Source organism: Vipera ursinii (genome assembly GCF_947247035.1).
Source record: "Vipera ursinii genome assembly, chromosome: 1".
NCBI classification, from domain to species: domain Eukaryota; kingdom Metazoa; phylum Chordata; class Lepidosauria; order Squamata; family Viperidae; genus Vipera; species Vipera ursinii.
This window is the reverse complement of record NC_139512.1, coordinates 151671061-151691910: the sequence shown is the minus strand read 5'-3', so window position 1 is coordinate 151691910 and position 20850 is coordinate 151671061. Positions and strand designations below refer to the sequence as shown.

Below are 20850 nucleotides of genomic sequence, written 5' to 3'. Positions count from 1 at the left end.
TTGTGCACACCTGAGAATTAAAACAAGGAGTTGGGCTCTTGCACCAACTGTCCATATTACCTATTTCCCTCCACGACGCTGCTATCTGGAGGTGTGTTGTTTTTCAAAGAGCCCTTTTGATTATGGTTGTGAAAGCTATGGCAACAACAACAACAACAGCAACTGAATGTCCCCAAACACAGGGCAGTGAAACAAAGAGAATGGGCTTGGCAGTTCTCCCATACATCCATTTGTTTTGGGGGTGTCTCTCTCTCCCTCCTAGCTTTGCTATATTGTCTCTTTCCCAAGGTCTCAACCAGTTTCCCTTTCCCAGTTAACTAAATATTCATGCATCTGCAGAATCTGGCTTCATGATCTCGTTCCTCAATCTCTCTCTTCCTCACTCTCTCTCACACACGCACACACACAGGTGGGCAACTGAATATGTATGCCTTTCAGCTAGCAAGAGAATCTGCTGAAATATACAATGTGCTGATTTGAATTTAAAGAATTCAAATCTACAGAGGGTCATAAATTCCTTTCCTTTCCTTTCCATTCTGTTGTCTCCTGCTCCTCCTCTCTCTCTCTCTCTCTCTCTTTCTCACCTCCTTTAACACCCTTTCACTATTCTGGGATGTAACTATAGCTCCTCCAATCATTCCTATTCCCAGAGCTCTTCTATAGGCTTTTTGTTCATTTCCACTAAAAATGAATCTACCTACCGTGTTTCCTCCAAAATAAGACCCAGTATTTTTTTTGCCCCCCAAAGAGATGCCAGGTCTTATTTTTTGGGGGGGGGGGTATGTGTCCACTCACCACTGGCACCGACAGTCCTGTCCAGCCGGCCTACTTCTCCTGCTGCTGAAGGAGCAGCCTCATTCTGCAGCTGAGAATGGAGCTCCAGCCTGCATTTTGCAGTCAAAGGTTTTTCCAGAAGGCCACTGAACTGAGCTATGGATTAAATCCATAGGTTGGTTCTCAGCTGCAGAGTCCTTGCAGAACCGAGCTATGGATTGAATCCATAAATCAGTTCTTGGCTGCAGTGGCCTTCTGGAAAGGCCTCTGACTGTGAAATGCAGACCTGGGGATGCCGCAGAAGAAGTGGGCTGGCAAGGAGAGGCCTGGCTGCAAGCTAAGTGGGTGCAGGGCACATAGGGCAGCTCCATACCCCCACCCCTACCCTAGCTTGATTTTTAGGTGTGTGCGTCACCCCAAAACTATGGCGTAGATCTTACATCTGGGGAAACAGAGTAGTTTCAAAATACATTTTTGCTACTTTAAAACAAAAGAGATTGTCTTTTCAGGCTCCCCTTCCCCCCCAAAAAACAAGACATAATAATAATAATAATAACAATAACAAAAACAACAATAATAATAATAATAATAATAATAATAATAATAATAATAATAATAACGATGATGATGATGATGATGATGATGATGATGATGATGGAACAGTAAGTCCACTTCAAAACACCAGCTCTGTCTCTGTCATAAATTCACTAGGTGCCATATTTTAACATGGCACATTGAGGACTCTACAGCCTGTTGTGATAAAAAAATAACATGGGAATGAAAGTATGTACCCATAGAAATAGAAATATTTCATTCTTCATCCCAACTGAGCCAGAAATATTTAGAATTCTTTTTTTATAATGATTGTGATTAAATATAGTAGGACCCACTTCATGTCTTGGCTTAAATTGCATGGTTGCACTCTTTACAATCAATTTTTAGTGTACATACAAAAAAAAGCAATTCTAGATGAATTTAACATGGTTTACTTCTAAATATAGAGCTGCTTTGGTGTAGTGATTAAGTCATCAGGCTAAAAGGAGTTCCAGACCACCCTTAAGCACAAAGCCAACTGTATGACCTTTGGTCAGTCACTCTCTCTCAGCCCTAGGAAGCAGGCAATGACAAACCACTTCTGACAAACCTTGCCAAGAAAACTGCAGGAACTAGTCCATGCAGTTCCCAGGTGTCAAAAGCTGGCACACACATCCATATCCCTAACCAACATATCTCTAATATCACAACAGGTGTTATAGGTCTCTTACAATGTTGAACAATTCACTAAGGAATCCATTTATGTCCTACATGTAGTTTATGTCTATTGCATATTATTATTTTCACATTCAGCAACCATACTTCAATTTCAAATTTACTTGAAAAATCCCATAATTCAGACTATTCAGGTTATCCTAAGTTTTTTTTCCCTAAATCAACATATGTACAGTACAATAAACTTTTTAACATGCATACATTTCTCAGTGTATTGAATGATTGGTTGCTTAGGCTTATATGCTCCCTTAATCAATGAGCTACTTAAGAATAACAATGTGGTCCGCACTTAGGCACAAAAGTCCCCTGGGTTATATTCTCTCAGTCCAATTCACCTCATTGGGTTGTTGTTGTGGCAAAAATAGGAGGAGGAAGGAGTATTAGGTACGTTCCTCACTTAAGTTATTTATAAAAATATAAGTGGTATAAAATAAAATTAAATTAAATTAAAACATCTGCCTCTAAAACCACACTGCATTTCCTCAATTTTTCTCATTGTCATCTCTTGTACCCTTCCAATTTGAACTTGGTCAAACAACTTCCCACACTTACACTAACCCCTGTATAGTTTGTGCATTCATTGTTGCTATGTTTGCCTTTCAGTAAGGGAACAATAAAGGACTTCATCCAATCATCAACTACACATGAAATATTCACGTAACTTGCAACTTGCCAAGCCTCCACTCCATAAGTAAATTACAACCATGTTTCAAGATTTCTCTAATTATACCATTATATAATTAGACTGCAGCATTTTGGTTTTTAACATTCTCACATAATCATGTTCTATGAGGTAGGTGATTATAAAAAATATGAAGAAATATGAGGAATACATTTCATTTTTTTGTTTTTCTTCTGTTTCACAATAACATTCATAGCATTCATTTCAATTCCACTTTTCAACACATCACTATCATTCCTATACAAATATAACCATCCCCTCTAAACATTCCCTCATTTCATTTTCAACACAATTCATTTCATTATTTCTATTTTGCCCTTTATCAGGTTCTTTGTTTAGCCTTCTCCACCTAATTTCAACCATTTTTAATTTCCCTCAAAATCACGGCATCTTTTCGCTTTTAATCTTAGCTTTTCATTCTCTTCTTAACAGATTTTGCAGCTATTGTTTTAGTTCTACGCACATTATATGTTTTTCTCTTATCCTCAGTTATTTACCACACTTATTCTCTTACATGCACTTCTTGTCATCCACATCCTCTTTCACTTCATCAGTACTACTTAAAAATACTTTAGTGACTGAGGCAGCATGAAAATGGATAAACAAATTGTTTTTTGCATCACATGTTCTTTTTATATTTTCTATTAGACTAACTCCACACACTTCTGTAACATTTTGTAACATATTTATTTTCTCTTTGTTCCCAGAAGCTTCCTCAATCTCTTACCGACCACTCACTTTATATCCACTCTACTGGGAGATTAATCTAAAGTTTTCTCATACAGGGAAAATGCCTTTTAGAAAGAAGAGGATCAAAGAAAGAAAGGGAACCAAAGAACAGTGAGATCATAAAATCCACCTAATTTTTATTTATTTTTATAGTGGGAGACCATTAGTATTAAACCTTATGTACAAATCATCAAACAAAAGCAGCAAACAGTGTGTAGAGCAAGTTCTAGTCCTCCAGATGTTGATGAACTGCAACTGCCAATCACCTCATCCAGCATAGACTATACTGAACGGTATTGGGAGCTGTAGTTCCCTAATTTCAGACTGAAGTTATCTCACACTATGAGAAAAGCACATCTTCTTTCTCCTGTCCTTACCACTTTCTACAGGGGGACGATCGAGAGCATACAGCATCACAGTCTGGTTTGGAAGCATCACTGCTTCAGACAGGAAGGGGGTGCAGAGAGTGGTGAGGATGGATGAAAAGATCAATGGCAGTTCCCTTCCTTCCATCCAGGACATAGCACAGAAGCGTTGCTTGAGCAGGGTCCGTAAGATTATTTGGGACACTACACATCCTCTTCACGACCTGTTTTCCTTGTTACCTTCTGGGAGGAGGGGGCTCCGTGGTATCCGTAGCAGAACATCCACATTCAGCCACAGCTTCTTTCCACACAGCATTAACCTTGTGAACTCTCAAGCTTCCTCCTTCCGTTATATATTCAAGATGGACAGTATTTAATATTTATTTGTTATGTATATGTAGGGGTGTGGGTCGATACATATGTTGTACATGGTACGGTTAGGTGTGTGTCATATATGTGTTTCACTTTGAGAGCGGGCAACTAAATTTCATTTTTTGATGTGTGCCGTTGTGCCCACAGTAAAAAAAAACACAACAATAAAGGTTATCTTATCTCATCTCATCTCATCCATATGTCTTCTACACTTCAGGATTCACTAAGTGCTGCCTAGTGGGGGGGGAGATCAGAACACAAGAGGCTCAACTTCATACTTCTTGGTCAAGCCTTTTGCCCTGTCGGGCAGGCAAAACCAAGCTTTTCTCCATCCTTATTATTTCATCCCCCTGCCTCTCCCAAATGGCTCCCCCCCCCCGACCCCCAGCAGGCCAAGGCTTTTCTACATCCCGCTTCTTAAGAAGAGCTGTGCTTCTTCAGCGCTGGAAAAGAGCACGGCACTGAATGGACTCTGAACGGAATCCACGCCACCGGCCTCCTCTGTGCATAGTGCTGAGGCTAACTAAGCTTCAGGATAACACTCCAGAAGAGGGAGGGAGGGGAGAGAGAGGGAGAGAGAGGGAGAGAGAGGGGGGGGAGGGAGAGAGAGGGAGAGAGAGAGAGAGAGAGAGAGGGAGGGAGGGAGGGAGCAGCCCTTTATGAAGATCAAAAAAGCGAAGTGAGACAGGCGATGTGAATGTATATACTCGACGGCCTTTTCTTTATTCCCTTCACCGGCGGCACACCCGTTTTGCCAAGGTTGGCCGGCTGCCTTGGATTTTTTCCTGGGCTCATCCTCTCAGCGCTGGGAAAGCGGAGTGGGGGGGGTGGAGAGAGAGAGAGAGGGAGGGAGGGAGGGGGAGAGAGAGAGAGAGAGAGAGAGAGAGAGAGAGAGAGAGAGAGAGAGAGAGAGAGAGAGAGAGAGAGAGAGAGAGAGAGAGAGACCGCGCTGCCCCGACGAAGTTTGGCACTTTGGCTCCTCCCCTCCCGCTCGGCAGCAGCGGCGACAGCCTCCTCGGGATGTGGCTGCGCGCGGCAGGGTCGTAGCTCCGCGCTGCCGCTGGAGCCGCCGCTCGTCGTCGTCGTCGTCGTCGCCCGTCTCCGGGGGAAGCTTTAGGGGCTGGCTGCCGCTGAGCCACGCTTGAGTAACCGAGCTGCCGTAACCGCGCGGGGAGGGACGTCACTCCCTCTGGCTCGGCCAGCACACGCCAGCGCCCGAGCCTTCCCGCCTCGGCGCCCGGACCGTCGCTCGCCCCGGGAAAGGGGGGGGGGAGAAGAACTGGGCGAGGTCCGGCGTTTCCGCGGGAGGAGAAAGCGGAGGCGCGGACGAGCTCCCTCACCTCGGGCGGATCCCTCAGCCAGGTTCCCCGCCGCCTCGGAGCGCCGTTGCTTTTCCCTCTCTCCAGCGGGGAGGGGATTGGAGGAAGGAAGGAAGGAAGGAAGGAAGGAAGGAAGGAAGGAAGGAAGGAAGGAAGGAAGGAAGGAAGGTGGAAGTGGCGGCGGGAAAGCGAGCGGGTCAGGTCGGCCCCCCGATGCAGAAGCTGAGCATGGAGCAGGCTCCGGGCGGGCGGGAGCCCGTCCGAGCTCGGCGGCGCTGCTAAGATCACAAGCCAAGCCTTGCCCGGCGGCCGCTGAGCGATGAGATCTCGCAAAGGGTAGCCGGAGGGGAGAGCGAGAGCGAGAGGAGGAACGAGCGAGCCGGCCAGCCGAGGAGGAGAGGCGTCGCGCCCGGGGAGGTGGAGATCCAGCAACATGCCAGTTCGCAGAGGTCACGTGGCGCCGCAAAACACCTTCTTGGGCACCATCATCCGGAAATTCGAAGGGCAAAGTAAGTTCGCGTCCCCCCCCCCCCCCGACGGGAAGGTTTCCCTGGGGTCGGAGGAGGGGGCTCGCCGGTGCGGGTGGCTCGTGTCGTCGGGGAAGGAAGACAAGTTTGAAGCTCCATCAGGCTGACCTGGACTGACGACCGGGATTTTTAAAATGTTTTTTTTTTTAAATTTTATGATTGGGGCTGCTAGTTTAATTCTTTTTTTTTAAAAAAAAACTTTTGTATTATTGCATTTTTTTTATTGTTTTTAGCCGCCCTGAGTTCCTTCGGGAGATAGGGCGGCGTATAAAGTCCCCCAAAATAAATAAAGAAATAATAAAGAAGCGATCGGGTTTGGCAGGGGTTGCTCCTGGCGTCTCTGGGTGGCTTGAGCCGTCTCCCGAGAGACGGCGATCGGGTGGGGAGGTGGGCTTTCCTTCCCGTCCTGGGTCGGCTTGCCTTGACACGGGGTCGGTAAATTGTTTTCTTTCCTTCCCTCGGCTCAGATGGGCCGCGAACGAAACGCACACGGCTGTTTAGGCATGTTCCCACAATGGGGGTGGGGGTGAGGGGATGGGGGGGTGGGGGTGGGGGGCTTTGGATGGCCTAAAGTCCTGGAAGTTGTGTGCTGTTTTCTGCTTGGAAGTTTAAACCTTGGACCTTTTGTGGCCTGGAGGTACTTGTTTGACAGGACTTTGTGAAAAAGTTTTCTTGCAGGCCCTTTTTTTAAGATGGGCTGCTGGCTGGGATGAATTAGGATTTTTCGGGGTGAGCTGTAAAATCCTTATAATCGGACAGATCTGATGGTGCCTTGAGTTCCTTTAGAATCGTAAACAACATTTGACCATAGTAAAAACTTTTTGTGAGCTGTCATAATGAAACATTAAAATTGTTGCAAAACTGCAATAAATTATGAGTACAGTGCCCTTTGGAAAGTTGTCTAATATTGAGTATAAACTATGGTGGCTTGCATGAGCTTTCATTTTAAGCATTTCAAGAATGTTTGTTCTGAAAATAGGGTTAGAGTTGCAAGACGGGTTAATGCAGTGCTGTAAATAAGTGTTTCTGTAATCATAAGGATTTACTTTTAGATAAGTGTAGAGGATTACAAATTTAATCTTTCAATTATTGTCACATATTTTGGTCTCAATTCCCTAAAAACAGGAAAATGGAAAAGTATCTTTGGAATGCCGTGAGATAATAAATTCTAGATACATTAGAACTAGCCTAAGAAGAATATAGGTAGATTGCTAACAACTCCATAACGATGCTATGGATATCAAGGTAACAGTTTCCTACCCTGTAAAAGTCAAATTGCGCAACTTTTCTGGATGGAAGGAACCCACTAAAGTTAGCGGACTCGGTATCTGTCCCTTAGGAAATCCATCACAAGGCCATTGAGTGACATAGGTTATAGCTGCTGCAAAGAGAACTTGTCAGTAATTAGGATCTTTCCTTTGGAAGATGACATGCATGAGAAACATTTCAAAATATGTCAATGAGATGGAGAGAAATCAAAACAGATGTGCACTGCCTTGGAGACTTCTCACTGTGTCTTCAAGTGTAAATATGTTTAGCCTTTGGATAGCTCGTGTGCACTTCTGCCATGTGATAGCTCTGATGAAGCTTGGAAAAGATGTGAGGCAAATATCTTGTTCCTTGGTCCTTAATGTTATGACAGATGTGGCTTCAGGGTTGTGCCTGTCATTGAAAACAACAGGCTCAGCAAAACTGAGCAGGCAATGCAGCTTCTGTAGAGAGAAGCACTACATGGGTGAGTATTTCAAGTAAAATGCTTGGTTAGAGTACATTATTATCTTTATCTGTAAATTAATAATCGAGGCTATAATCTGCCTCCCTCTACTCTCCTATGATCATCTAAAGCCATACGTTTCTGCGATTCTGTTGGATTACTTCTCCATATGAGAATGAAAATCGGTCCAGTATCTTGCTTTATACAGCCAGGATTAGATGTGTTGTATAATTAAATTCTTTCACTTGGATTTTGTGAAAACTAGAATCCCACAGTCTTGTTTAGAGCATCATTCTACAGGGCAGTCAAGAGGATTAAAATCAACCTGCTCTTGCGGAATACTGCTGGAGTGCCTCAGGTAGCCCCTGTCCCCCCCAAATTGTTTTTCTTCTTACTGTACAGTGCCCTAGATTAACCTCTGCTCTCAGGTGTCTCTCTGTTTAGCACAAGTACGGTGTCCCTGTGCCAAAGAAGCTTCATATTCAGAACATCTACGTGGCATTCAAAGGTCTCTCTATCCGTGGCATCTCCTGTTAAAATGACCCAAGTACTAAGCGGTAGGAAATAATATCCATGTCAATAGACCTTAGAAAATAGATGGGCTACTTATTTGGACAAGGGCTAGATAGGTGCCAGGAGCTGGATTTCCAAAATTAGGCAGGAGTACAAAAAAGAAACAAGGAGGCTTAAGAGGACAACACTGCATTTCCATTTCATTTCACCACAGTTTAATAAAGGCAGCTTGGTTCTGCTGTACCATCTCATCATTTCCCCGTTCTGTTACATTAAGGACTATAATGCTGCAGTGTCCTTTGGAGGGGCTTAAGTCATATGTTTGCTCTGGAGAGATCTGGGGCTGGATGGCCAACAGCCCAACCCAATATAAGTCATCTTTTCATGAGTGGACTTCTGTTTTTGAGAACCTTTTTTGTAAAGACAAGATACGTGCTAGCCTTTTTCATTCGAACATGGCTTCTGCAAAATATCGAGCAAAACTAACATCCACCGTGGTGGTGCTGGTGGTGGTGGTGGAAAAGCTAGTTTTTGATCTGCTAGATATGTTTGCAGACTTGTTTGCAAGCCCAGTGATATTATCTTAACTTTCCTCTTGTTGTGATTCAGGGTCAGCCTGTGGGTTCGGCAGTTGGGTCGGACGACTCAGAGGAGGAGGAGGAGGGGGGTGTTGAAGAGCTTGCTGAGGGGATTGGACAGCTTGATGAGAGCCCCCAGCCAGGCCCCTCCCACCTGGTCACGACGCAGACCCAGCTGTGTGAGCCTGACAGCGTGGATGAAGATGACCCACAGCTGGCCCTGTTCAAGGACGCCCGACGCAGGAGGCAGTCAATCAGGAGTAAACAGAGGAAGGCAATGGGGCACCTCGGAAGGAGGCAGAGAGAGGCCACGCCCTGAACTGTATTTAAGGGGAATGTGTGGGAGGGCTGGTTTGCTGAAGGCAACCGCTTGGATAGTTCCTGTTTCTTAGCTCCTGTTTCATGGTTGGTGTCTTGTCTTGCTCTGTTTTATGTGAATAAATTTGGCAGGCTTTATTCCAGCCTCTTGCCGTTTGTAAAGGGGTTGTCCCTGCTTTTGCTGCAGGGCCGGTAGCAGGCTGGTACAGAACACCTCTGTTCTTTTTTTTTTCCAGTCCAAAAGCCTATTACAAAGCTTTCATTAAAGTTCAGGCCCTCAGAAATGAAGCCTCTTTCAGGAGCTTGGACAAGCAGTACTCGGCACAAAGGAAAAGCCTTTTCAATAGAACAGTAAGCCAGTATTAAGCTTTTCACCCAGACTGTTTTGCAAGCAGCTTCCTACAGTAGAACAGATTTCCCTCTCCCGCGAAGTCAGCTGATTTTGAGTTTTAATTCTTCTGCATTCCACCGAGTCACTTTTAAAGAGCTTTGGTACACCAGAGTGGTATTAAGCGTCTGCTAAAGCTCACCGTATGTAGAAATTAGATGCAGCAACAGCTCTTCTCTAGACAGACACCTGAGGCTTTTGAGAAACCATAAGATTCTTGAAAAAATACCTTGTTGTTTTATTGCAGATAAAAAATTCATCATTGCTAATGCTAGAGTGCAGAATTGTGCGATCATCTACTGCAATGATGGCTTCTGTGAGATGACGGGCTTCTCCCGGCCAGATGTCATGCAAAAACCCTGCACTTGTGACTTTCTTCATGGACCAGAAACCAAAAGACACCACATTGCCCAAATTGCCCAGGCATTGCTTGGATCGGAGGAGAGAAAAGTGGACGTTACCTATTATCATAAAGATGGTAAAGTAGTTTCTTTCTTGCATTTGTTTCAAAACAAGTTTTGAATGCCGGCTTCCCATGAGGGGTTGGGATGCTCACTGAAGGCTCTTAAATACCTATAAAGTGTGTGGTGCTTCTTTCCGAGACCTCTTGAATGTGTCTTTTATTGATGTATCAATCCACCCATTCTAGGAAATTAAGATAGGACACAAGGGACTGTTATCCTAGCCAGAGATTAGAACAGTGTTTCTCAGCCATCACAACTTGAAGATGCACGCTACTTGTGATGTTCCTGGAAGTGAAGACGACACATCTTCAAGTTGACAAGGTTGATAAACACCGCATTAAAGGAATAGCCTCTTCCACACCAGCAATCCACTTCATTTTCCTTTAAAAACAGCTCTGGATTGGTGTTTAAGCAGGTTTCTGTTTGCATATTGCTAAATTACTGAATTGCTGAAGTGACGTGAATGATTCTCTTCATGTGGGGGTTTTCAAAGAGATCTTGTTTATGGTTTAATTTTTCAGTTTAGTACACAACAGAAAGGAAGGAGGAAAGGATTCCACTTCTGGGAAAATTGAGTTGTATGTCTGGAACTGTGATTGTTTTCAAGTTTAAAAATCAAGTACTGTATGTAAGAACGCATGCTGAATATGCATATTTTACTATTTCCAATGAATGATTCATATCTCTTCCCTCCTTATATATTTATTACTTTTCACTGAATTCATTCATAGTTTGTCAGTGCTCTCTCTATTTCCTACATTCTCTATTACACTTAAGATTATGAGTGAATTGTTCCAAACCAGTGTTGAAATACAGCATTATATGTATTTCAAAATAATATGGTTTTGGATATATGCATGTGTAACGTGTAAGGATAGTTTACTCCACATATCCTCATTATAAATTTAACAGTGAATGTTCCTGAAAATTTGGGCTGTATAGTACCTTGGATTTTATTCCAACAATGTCTTAGAAGATTACCTCTCCTACTGTTCCCAGAAAAAGAATCTGATAGGTGTTATGTTCATGCCCTTGTATGGCCCATAGAATCTTTTTGGAATAAAATCCAAAGTATTGCACAGAGCTATTGGCAATCTGAGAACAGTGAAGAATGTGCCCAGTTGTCAAATCAGAATTTAAATACTGGATTGATATTAAAAATCCAATCACATTATATACAAAATGTGACTGTCATTCTAAAGGCAACTTTTACCCCTTGCATACATATGTAAACCTCAAACAAATTAAGGACTAATAAATATTTTCCACTGTGGATTTTGTTGATTTATACCAGACATGTCAAACTCGCGATGTCACGTGATGTCGCGCGATGTATCAGAGCTTTTTCCCCATTGCTGGCAATGGGATGGGCACGGTTTCCTGGTGACGTGTCCGTCCTGTGGGCCAGCAGTTTGACACCCCTGATCTATACTAATTGCTGCTTCACATCATGGAATAAAAAAAAACCCTCTACTTTGGTGATATATTTAAAAGAAATGGTGCATTTGATTTGATAGAATAAGATGCTTGATGTTATACAGTATATTTACATTTAAACAATCATTTGAGTATATATTGTTTCAAATACTGAGTAATAACTTTGGGGAAAATTTAAGAAAATCGTTTGTTTCAAAGAGGTTAAATCACATATTTTTAAAGGTTTAACTGATTTCAAATTGAAATAACTTTATTGTGGTCATTATCCAGCAGAGTTTAACTGATTTAGATTTGCACAATGAATCATTATTTTCAGTAGGAATCATACAATATGTATTTGTTTATGAACTTAAGATGTACATTTTTTGTCAAAATGCATCTGGATAAGGGAATAGTAATATTAATTATTTCTCAGAGCTTCATTTATTTTATTTTCTGATTATTCAGTTACAGTAATACATAGCTATGTTGTTGTTCTTCTATTGTTGTTTGCACTGCATATCTATTCAAAGGACAAATGCAAATTTGTGATATATTCAAATCTTGAGTTTTAATTAAGCTTCAGAGGCCCACCTGTGCACTGTTTACATTCATTTGAGAATTGTGACAATGAAACGAATCATAAAGTGACAATTGAACTCTAAAGAAGTTGTGACTCCTGTATCTCTTCAATGGTTGTGGTGGCATTGGTGGATTGGCATTGCTGAAGGATTCCATTCACTAAGAAATGTAATTCCTGGAAACAAAACAAGCTTGGATAAGTACATTTCCTTAGAACAGGGGTGTCAAACTCAATTTCGTTGAGGGCCGCATCAGCATTGCGGTTGCCCTCAGGGGGCCAGGTGGGTATGGCCTGAGTGGGTGTGGCCTACTGGGTGGGCGTGGCCAGCTCTACATCGTTTGCATCAAGGGTGCCTATGGGGGCCTGGGCAGGAGTGGGACAGATCTGAGGGTCTTTGGCAGAAGGAGGGTTTCTGGGCCAGGGCCAAGGCAGTGGGGGCCGTTCCCTCACTGTTTCCAGGATGGCTTCGCGGGCCGCATGAAACCACTTCGCGGGCCGGATCTGGCCCCCGGGCCTTGTGTTTGACATGTCTGCCTTAGAACAATGTCTCCAGGTCAGGAAAAAGTATGTCTATTGTTGCAAATGTGGTTGTGAATATTGGTGGGTATTTGTGTTCTCAATTTTTTTGTCAAACTTTTGTGGCGCCCTTCTTTTTTGGATCCTAGTAGGTATTTTCTCAGTAACTCTCCAACTGCAGCTTTCACAGATGGGAGAGGTCAAAAGGAACTAGACAGAGGAAGCAGTTTCATAATGCAAGTGCCTCTTTCTTTGTACACACATCAGTCTCACATGTATACACAAAAGGGTTGGCCCAGGATCAAGAAGCTGCAACTACCAATCTTGTTGGATTTGATTGGCTTCCTGACAGAACAAAGATTAAGATGTTGGCCTTGTTTAAGGAATAGAGAATCACCACAATTTTATGTGTTCCATTATATTCAGAAATAGGTCATGTGTTCAGTGGGATAAAATCTCTAGGACTTCAACTTTAGATGAGTATATTAGTTGTTTCGGTAACAAACCAATGTAGGTCTCTCACAGAGATTTCTAGCACTGTTACCATATTGCAGTTCTCAGCATCTCCTGAAGAAACTCTGGTTTTTAAACATGCATGAAAGACTTGGCAGCCACAAGCTTATGGTGAAGAGATGCAGAAAACCTGTAACATTTTGTTGCCTTCTAGTGATCATCTGGCTTTTTGCAGCCTAGTAACTTGGTAAAACCAAATAGGTCTGTAGCACAAATTCTATTTTTATGATTGGTACAAGATTATTTAGAAAGCTTCATGACTGAATGGGGAAGGCATGCCAGTGAATCCTTGACTCTTCTTATTGTGCAACATGAATTTGTCTTTTTATTGCTTTTAAAGAATTCTAGCTTTTCCTGTACAGTGTCAGACCCAGGGAACTGACGATGATATGAGAAATTTATTATTGTTCACACATAGATAGAAACCTTGGCAGACTTACCTGCGTAATTATTAGATATACACACTGAACTGCTGGTGTGTGTGTGGCGGTGGGGGATGTCTGCCTTCTTCCTTTTCCTGCATACAGGATTCCGAGCTATGTTGTCTCTTTAATCTCTGGAAAAGAACTCCTATTTCCTGTGACACTGGATTATATTCCATCACATCAGGTAGTCCTCAATTTATAATAAAATTATGACAAAGCTCCCCATGGCTATTTACGACCTAAATTTAAAGTTTCGATGCGCCCCCAGTCACATGATCGTAGTTGTGCTGGTGCAGTGGTTAGAATACAGTATTACGGGCTAGTTCTGCCGATTGTCAGCAGTTTGATTCTCACTGGCTCAAGATTGACTCAGCCTTCCATCCTTCCAAGGTCACTAAAATGAGGACCCAGATTGTTGGGGGGGGACCATATGCTGACTGTAAACTGCTTAAAGAGGGCTGTGAAGTGGTATATAAGTCTAAGTGCTATTGCTATTGAGTACTCTGGCCTGCATTTATAGCTGTTTGAAGCATTCTGCGGTCATATGACCACAATTTTTGTATGTGTGTGTATATATATATATATATATATATATATATATATATATATATATATATAATCAGAAACCAATGTTTACAATTATTCATTGTAGCCAATGGATTCGCTTGATGATTGTGGTATTCACTTAGTAACCTTACTGACCTTGGCGTTCACTTAATCACCATGGTGACTGATTTCATGACTGTCATGGAAATGGTTGTAAAATTGGATGCAAATATGTGATGACCTGCTTAATGACCATCATGACTTACAACCTTAATTCAAGCTCAGTTATGGTCATAAGTGGAGAACTACCTACCACTCTTTCTACATATAAATGGAATACAGAGCTCAGATAGCTTCAATCTAAATTAGATTACTGTGGGCCCATGTGTTGTGTGAATCCAACCTGTTGTTTAACTTCAGCCACTAACCATGGAAACGACAAAACCTACAGATTTCCAGTTAATGGGAAGTTTGTAAAAAAACAACAACACCTGATGGTGGCAAACCTGTTGCATTAATAATGAATTGAGTGGATATGCTGGATAAGGAAGTTCTATTCCTCAGATACAAACTGCATATGGAATAAAAGCATAAGGAACACAGAGTAACTATGAGCATCTGGACTGGAAGTGGTTAAAAGTAATACTGATATGGAAATTAAAAACAAAGGCTTGGGCTTTGCAAGAGCTGCTTATTGACCTTTAAAATGTATTAGAAGTTGTGTGCAGAACATTCAAAGGTTGTAATCACACCTTTGTGATTACATATGTTCATGCATATACCATTGTTTGCAATTGATTATGAATTCATTGGATTAAAGCAAATGCATTTCCGTTTATTTATCCCTGAAAATGAGGTATTACCTACATTTCTCTGTTTTTAGTGACTGAGTCATAACAACAATAAGCATATCTGCTTATATCTAGTGAGAAGTTCCTTTGCGTTAAATAGAGCAGGTGTAGCAGAAATAGAGTAGCACAATGCCCTCAGTCCCTTGTTATTGGCCATATTGGTTAGGGAAGTTGGAAGCTGGAGTTTCACAACATCTGGAGTTCTATTTTTTTAACCTTAATTGCAGATTAAAAAACCATGGGCACAGCAATTAATCTTGGTTTCCTTGGATAGCAGCCTTGAAATGTTCCTGGGTTCATTACCTTCCTAGGAAGCTAAGCACAGGAACATTTCCATGGTCTTGAAAAATTACTGCTTGGAATTACGCATGTAATTGTTACCGCTACTTCTATTACAGAGTTGTGCTTAAGCTGCATTCCTTTCCCATTTCTGTTTATCTAATAGAGTCATTTGGCTAAGATTTTGAATTTTATGCCCTACACCAGGGCTTTTCAACTTTTTCATCCATTGTACCACTTTTAGGATATGGCAACATCTGAGTACCACCAGTTGCCTAGCAAGGTGTCAAAAACTTGATGACCAAAAAAAAAAAGGAAAAAAGTGATGAAGTACAGGTGGTCCTTGAGTTACAACAGTTCGCTTAGTGACTGTTCGAAGTTACAGTGGCACTGAAAAAGGTGCCTCCCAAGCCACACCCCAGCAAGACACCTGCCTGCCCACCTGGCGGTGCTCTTCCTCCTGTCCGAGGTTTTCATTCTTCTGAGCATTTCTGTTGAGGATTGGCAGTGGGGGTGGGGTGGGGGGTGTTTGCTTTTTATTCCCCCCCTCTGCTGGGTGGTTCCAGCAGGTTTTGGTCACTTCACATGACCCTGGGATACTGTGACCATCATAAATATGAAACAGTTGCCAAGCATCTGAATATAAATCACAAGACGCTGGAGATGCTGCAACATTCCAGCTGATCGGCGCTTCTTCTGGGCTCAGAAGCGCCAGGATCAGCACCGAGCTCCAGCTGGAGCCTGGCGCTGATCCTGGCGCTTCCACTGAGCCCTGACAACCCCGAAGAAGCGCTGATCCTGGTGCTTCCGCTGAGCCCTGAGAACCCTGCAGCTCCAGCCGGCTCTTGCTCAGGCTTGTGCGGTGCTGCCACCGGTTCAGCTCATTCCCCTCCCCCGCTACCACTTTACTAGGATGGTCACGTACCACCTGCTAGGTGCCAATGTACCACAGGTGGTACCTGTACCACTGGTTGAAAAGCCCTGCCCTACAGTTATTACTCGGTGGCTTATTATGAAATAGTCAGAAAGAAGCACAGAATTTCTGGAGATACATTGCAATGGGATTACTCTTGCCTAAAAGCAAAGAGGGCTACATTCTTTTTGACTCTGAGACTATCCTATTCAAAGTAGAGGAAAGATTAAAGTATAGAAATATATGTGAATCTTATGTCCAATTGCATCAAAATAAATTTTTCTCAATAATAACTAAACCAGGAAGTATTTAATTTCTGAATAATAGAACTGGTACTGTTAATGTGTTTTTTCACATAAGCTTCATCACATCCTTTATACAACCTTTTGAAGAACTGATCGGATTAGGTATCTTTGGAGGTAAAATGGTATTTACATAGCACATCAATATTTTTGTTTTAATAAAGTTATTTCCCATGGAAATGTGTGACAGCACTTCCTTTGAGGACTTCATTTTGCCATTGGAATCATTATTGCATAAATCACTCTTGACAGCTGTAAAATATTGCTTGAGGTGATAGCGCTGTAAAGCTTTGACATAAAAGCTATAATTGTGGAAGGATTGAGGATGGGATGGCATATTCAATTGAAGGATATTGCACTCTGTTGATCCTTTTTGTGTAATAGGTATACAACAAGGCTTTCAAACTAGGAAACATCTAAGAACAAGTAGTGAAAACTGATTATTGACAGGAGGGTGAACTTGTTTACTGCTACCATGTTGGTGGAGAAATGTTCAGAAAAGTGCCAGGGCAGGAGGTGTTTACAGTTAAAATGACAACTGGAAATCATGACTCCAAAGAGTTCATTTTGTTGTTCCAGAGAGCAATAGTATTACTCCTGACTGATTAGTGAACATCAATATTGAACTGATGAAGTAGGGTTGAACGGATTAATCAATAGATTTCCCAGCCCATAGTTTTAAAGGTGGATAACTTAATTTATGCACTCAGCATAAATTGTATTGCTGTTACCATTTTCCATAACCCTCAATGAAATGTTCAACTGATACAGCCTTGCTGTCACCCAGTGAGGTAAGTCATGAGTATGTTTTTTCAACGGATGTTAGACATGATAACGCTTTATGATGAAAAGAGTAAATAAAGACTGAAAAAATTGCTGAGTCTTACTGACCCAAATCTTTGGGCCATCTTGCTTGACATTATCTATTCTGGCTGTAACCAACCGTCTAGGTTTTCACTTAGACATTTCTTCCAGCTCTATCTGAAGATTCAAGAAATTGGCCCTTGGAGAGGAAGTGGCACTGAGCAATGCTTGGCTAGATGAACAAACAGGCAGTTGTCCCTAGGATATTATTCTACAGTGTCATTTGACTCCATGTAATGACTTTTTTGGCTCAAAGGGACGCGGTGGCTCAGTTGGTTAGGATGCTGAGCTTGTCGATCAGAAGGTCTGTTTGGCGGGTTGAATCCCGAGTGCTGCGTAACAGAGTGAGCACCTGTTAATTGTCCCAGCTTCTGCCAACCTAGCAGTTCGAAAGCACGTAAAAGTGCAAGTAGAAAAATAGGGACCACTGCGGTGGGAAGGTAACAATGTTCCGTGCACCTTTGGCATCTAGTCATGCCGGCCACATGACCACGGAGACGTCCTCAGACAAGCGGCTTTGAAACGGAGATGAGCACCGGCCCCTAGAGTCAGAAACAACTAGCATGCATGTGCGGGGGAACCTTTACCTTTACCTTTAATGACTTTCAGTAAGGGGTTGACCAAGGCATTTTGTTGCCTGGAGTAGAAAAGTATCCTGAAAGTGAAGTGTTTGTAAACCCTTGGCGCGTATATTTTCCTGGATTTGATCTACTGCTGAATACCAAAGTATCTCAAACAATTTGTAATTTAAAAAGTATGTTGACAGTTTGTAATTAAAAAAAGACCAGTCCTTTCACGGCAGCCAAAATTTGCTGGTAGAGGAAGTTGTTTTTTAATTGATTAAGTTATCTGCTGTTATTAAGTTGAAAAAACTAGCGTTGGATGCCTAGATAGCCAGTATCATTACCATGTAGTAAGATATGAGACTGGATTTTTCACAGAGCATAGTCCAGGGGTAGGGAAACTCGGCTCTTTTATGACTCATGGACTTCAACTCTCAGAATTCCTCAGTCAGCTATGCTGACTGAGGAATTTTGGGAGTTGAAGTCCATGAGTCATAAAAGAGCCGAGTTTCCCTACCCCTGGCCTAGTCTGACAATGTGATTTGAATATTTCTCATCTAAAATGGAGACTGACAAGTTCATTGATTTTCTGTTGGTTCATGACCTGAAACCAATTAGTATTGCTGGCACTGTACACACTTGGATTCCGGCAGAGAAAAATGGATCTGTCCCAAGGACAGATTTGGCTCTCTTTTCTTACAATATTCCTGTACAGGTCATCCTCAACTTATGACCACAAAATTTCTGTGAGACATTTGTTAAGTGAGCATTGCCCCCTTTCTTGCCATAGTTGTTAGGTGAATCATTGCAGTTGTTAAGTTAGTAACATGGTTGTAAGGTGAATCTGGCTTCCCCGTTGACTTTGCTTGTCAGAAGGTCACAAAAGATGATCACACAACACACGCACGAGTCACTGCAACCATCATAAATAATGCCAGCTGCAAAGAATACGAATTTTGATCACATGACCATGGAGATGCTGCAGTTGTGTGAAAAATGGTCATAAGTCACTTTTTTCAGTGCTACTATAACTTTCAGTGGTCACTAAATGAATGTTTGTAAGGACTGCCTGTACTCCTAGGGTTTGCTTTGTTTTTTTGCTGGAATTTTGAAATCGAGTAGCCTATGCTAATGTAACATGGCCATTGGTGGGGGGAAAAGCAAAAGCAAAGATGTGTGCCACCATTTTAATAAAACAGTGACAGAATTGTTCCAAAGCAGTTCTTCAGGCCTGCAGAACACATGCTTTTGGATTGCATATGATTCCTGGGTTCCCTTTCGGAAGCTCTCCTTTGGTGATTACTGAAAATGGTGCTCTAATATTTTTCCATTTGGGAATGGGAAACACATGAAAACAGTAGGCCTATCATGATAAAAAGAAAGGTAGAACATTCCTCAAAAACAGCCCTACTACAAAGGCTATGGGATCACACACTGCATGGTTTTTAGTCCCCACAATGAAGTTTTCGTTATTAAACGGTTGTTCACCCCAGTACTAAGAATGGAAACTGGTATTCCTAACAGTGCCCTCCAAGTGTAATTACAAGAATCCCTCTTTCATGCTAGAACAACCTCAGCCAGCTGCAGGTGGGACAGTATTTTAATTTCTGTCTGTCATATTTATTTTATTTTTTAATAATCGGTGCAAGGTGCATCAGCCAAGCTTTCTACACAAGTTAACAGTCTGTAACAAATCTCATTCTCAAAACCTGCTGAAGTATTGACAAAGTGTGAGCCATCAGGGTAAAAGTTACCAATTGCTATTGTCAACTGTAGTATCTCATTAAAAATACTGAAATTCACACACACACACACACACACACACACACACACACACACACACTGTACTACATCCAATGTATATAACTGCTGATCTCACAAAGTGAATCTGGGCAGCATTCAACAAATGGGTAAAAATACATATAAAAACCAAGGGAATAAAAATAGCAATTTCAGCTACTTTCTTTGCAGGTTAATTGCTAGTGGAGTGATTTTATTTGGAGTATTTTCATCAGAGGATAGGAGAAGTTACTATAATCTCTTCCTCTCAGCTGAAGAAGATAGTTGTTATTAAGATCCTACTTTGGTGATGATGTTATGTCACCCATCAAATTTCACACTTTCTTTCTTACCTCTATAACAAATGCTGGAAATGTGGTAGTTCAGAAGCTACCTATTTTCACATGTGGTGGACTTGTAGAAACATAAAAGCTTTTTGGATCAAAATTTGGTGGAACATTCAAAAGATTTTTAAGAGGAAGATAAAGTTTTCTCCGCAATTGTTTTTATTGGGTATTGTTGTAGATTGTGATGTTAAAGAAACTAACTTGATGTTGAACATGATAATAGCAGCACGGTTACTGGTGGGACAATATTGGAAGAAGGATAGTTTGCCCACTATAGAAGAATGGATGTTTAAAGTTTCGAATCTTGCAGAAATGTCTAAGATTTCTGCTTATTTGAAAGATCATTCACAGGAAAGATATATTTCAGTTTGGAGGAGATGGATAGATTATGTTCAGAACAAATATGGGACTAAAAAGTTCCATTTAGCTTATGAGTAGATTTTAGTGGGATATTGTTATTGATACTTTGTTTGTAGTTACGTTAAAGGGGAGTTAAAGCACATTATGAATTTGGTTAATTGTATATTATGCATAATTTTTATTTAGAATATGATTATTGTAACTATAATCCTGTATTTAGCTCTGGGAAGTGGGGGGGAAGTGGGCGGGTTTGGGGTGGGGGGGATTTGGGGATATATTGTAAAACTTTGTTTTTGTAAAACTCGTTAATAAAAAAACCCACAAATGCTGGAATTTGACACTGAGGATCCTTACATCTTCTACTTAATATATGAAAGTTTGAAGGCCAGACCTTGTCCTCTGGAGGTGATAAAATCGATTACTGTTGGGCTATCTGCCAGCACAAATTCTTTTTATTAGTTATATGTGTTCCACCATTCTTCATCTGAACAGCTCAGAATAAGTTTTATTTAGTTCCCAAACAAATGTCTGATAATACTTCTTTCTTCTTTTCCTTCCCTCCATCTATAATGCACAAAGGT

General features: G+C 41.8%; 1 protein-coding gene across 1 annotated transcript in view; it reads left to right on the top strand.

Moving 5' to 3' along the window:
* Window positions 1–5872: 5872 nt before the first annotated feature.
* KCNH7 (potassium voltage-gated channel subfamily H member 7) overlaps window positions 5873–20850 on the top strand; it is a 340601-nt gene continuing 325623 nt past the window's right edge. The window contains exons 1-2 of the mRNA XM_083348517.1: window positions 5873–6019; window positions 9796–10026. Of these exons, the coding sequence (XP_083204643.1) occupies window positions 5944–6019; window positions 9796–10026 (307 nt within the window). The 5' untranslated portion in view covers window positions 5873–5943. The remainder of the gene's footprint in view (window positions 6020–9795; window positions 10027–20850) is intronic.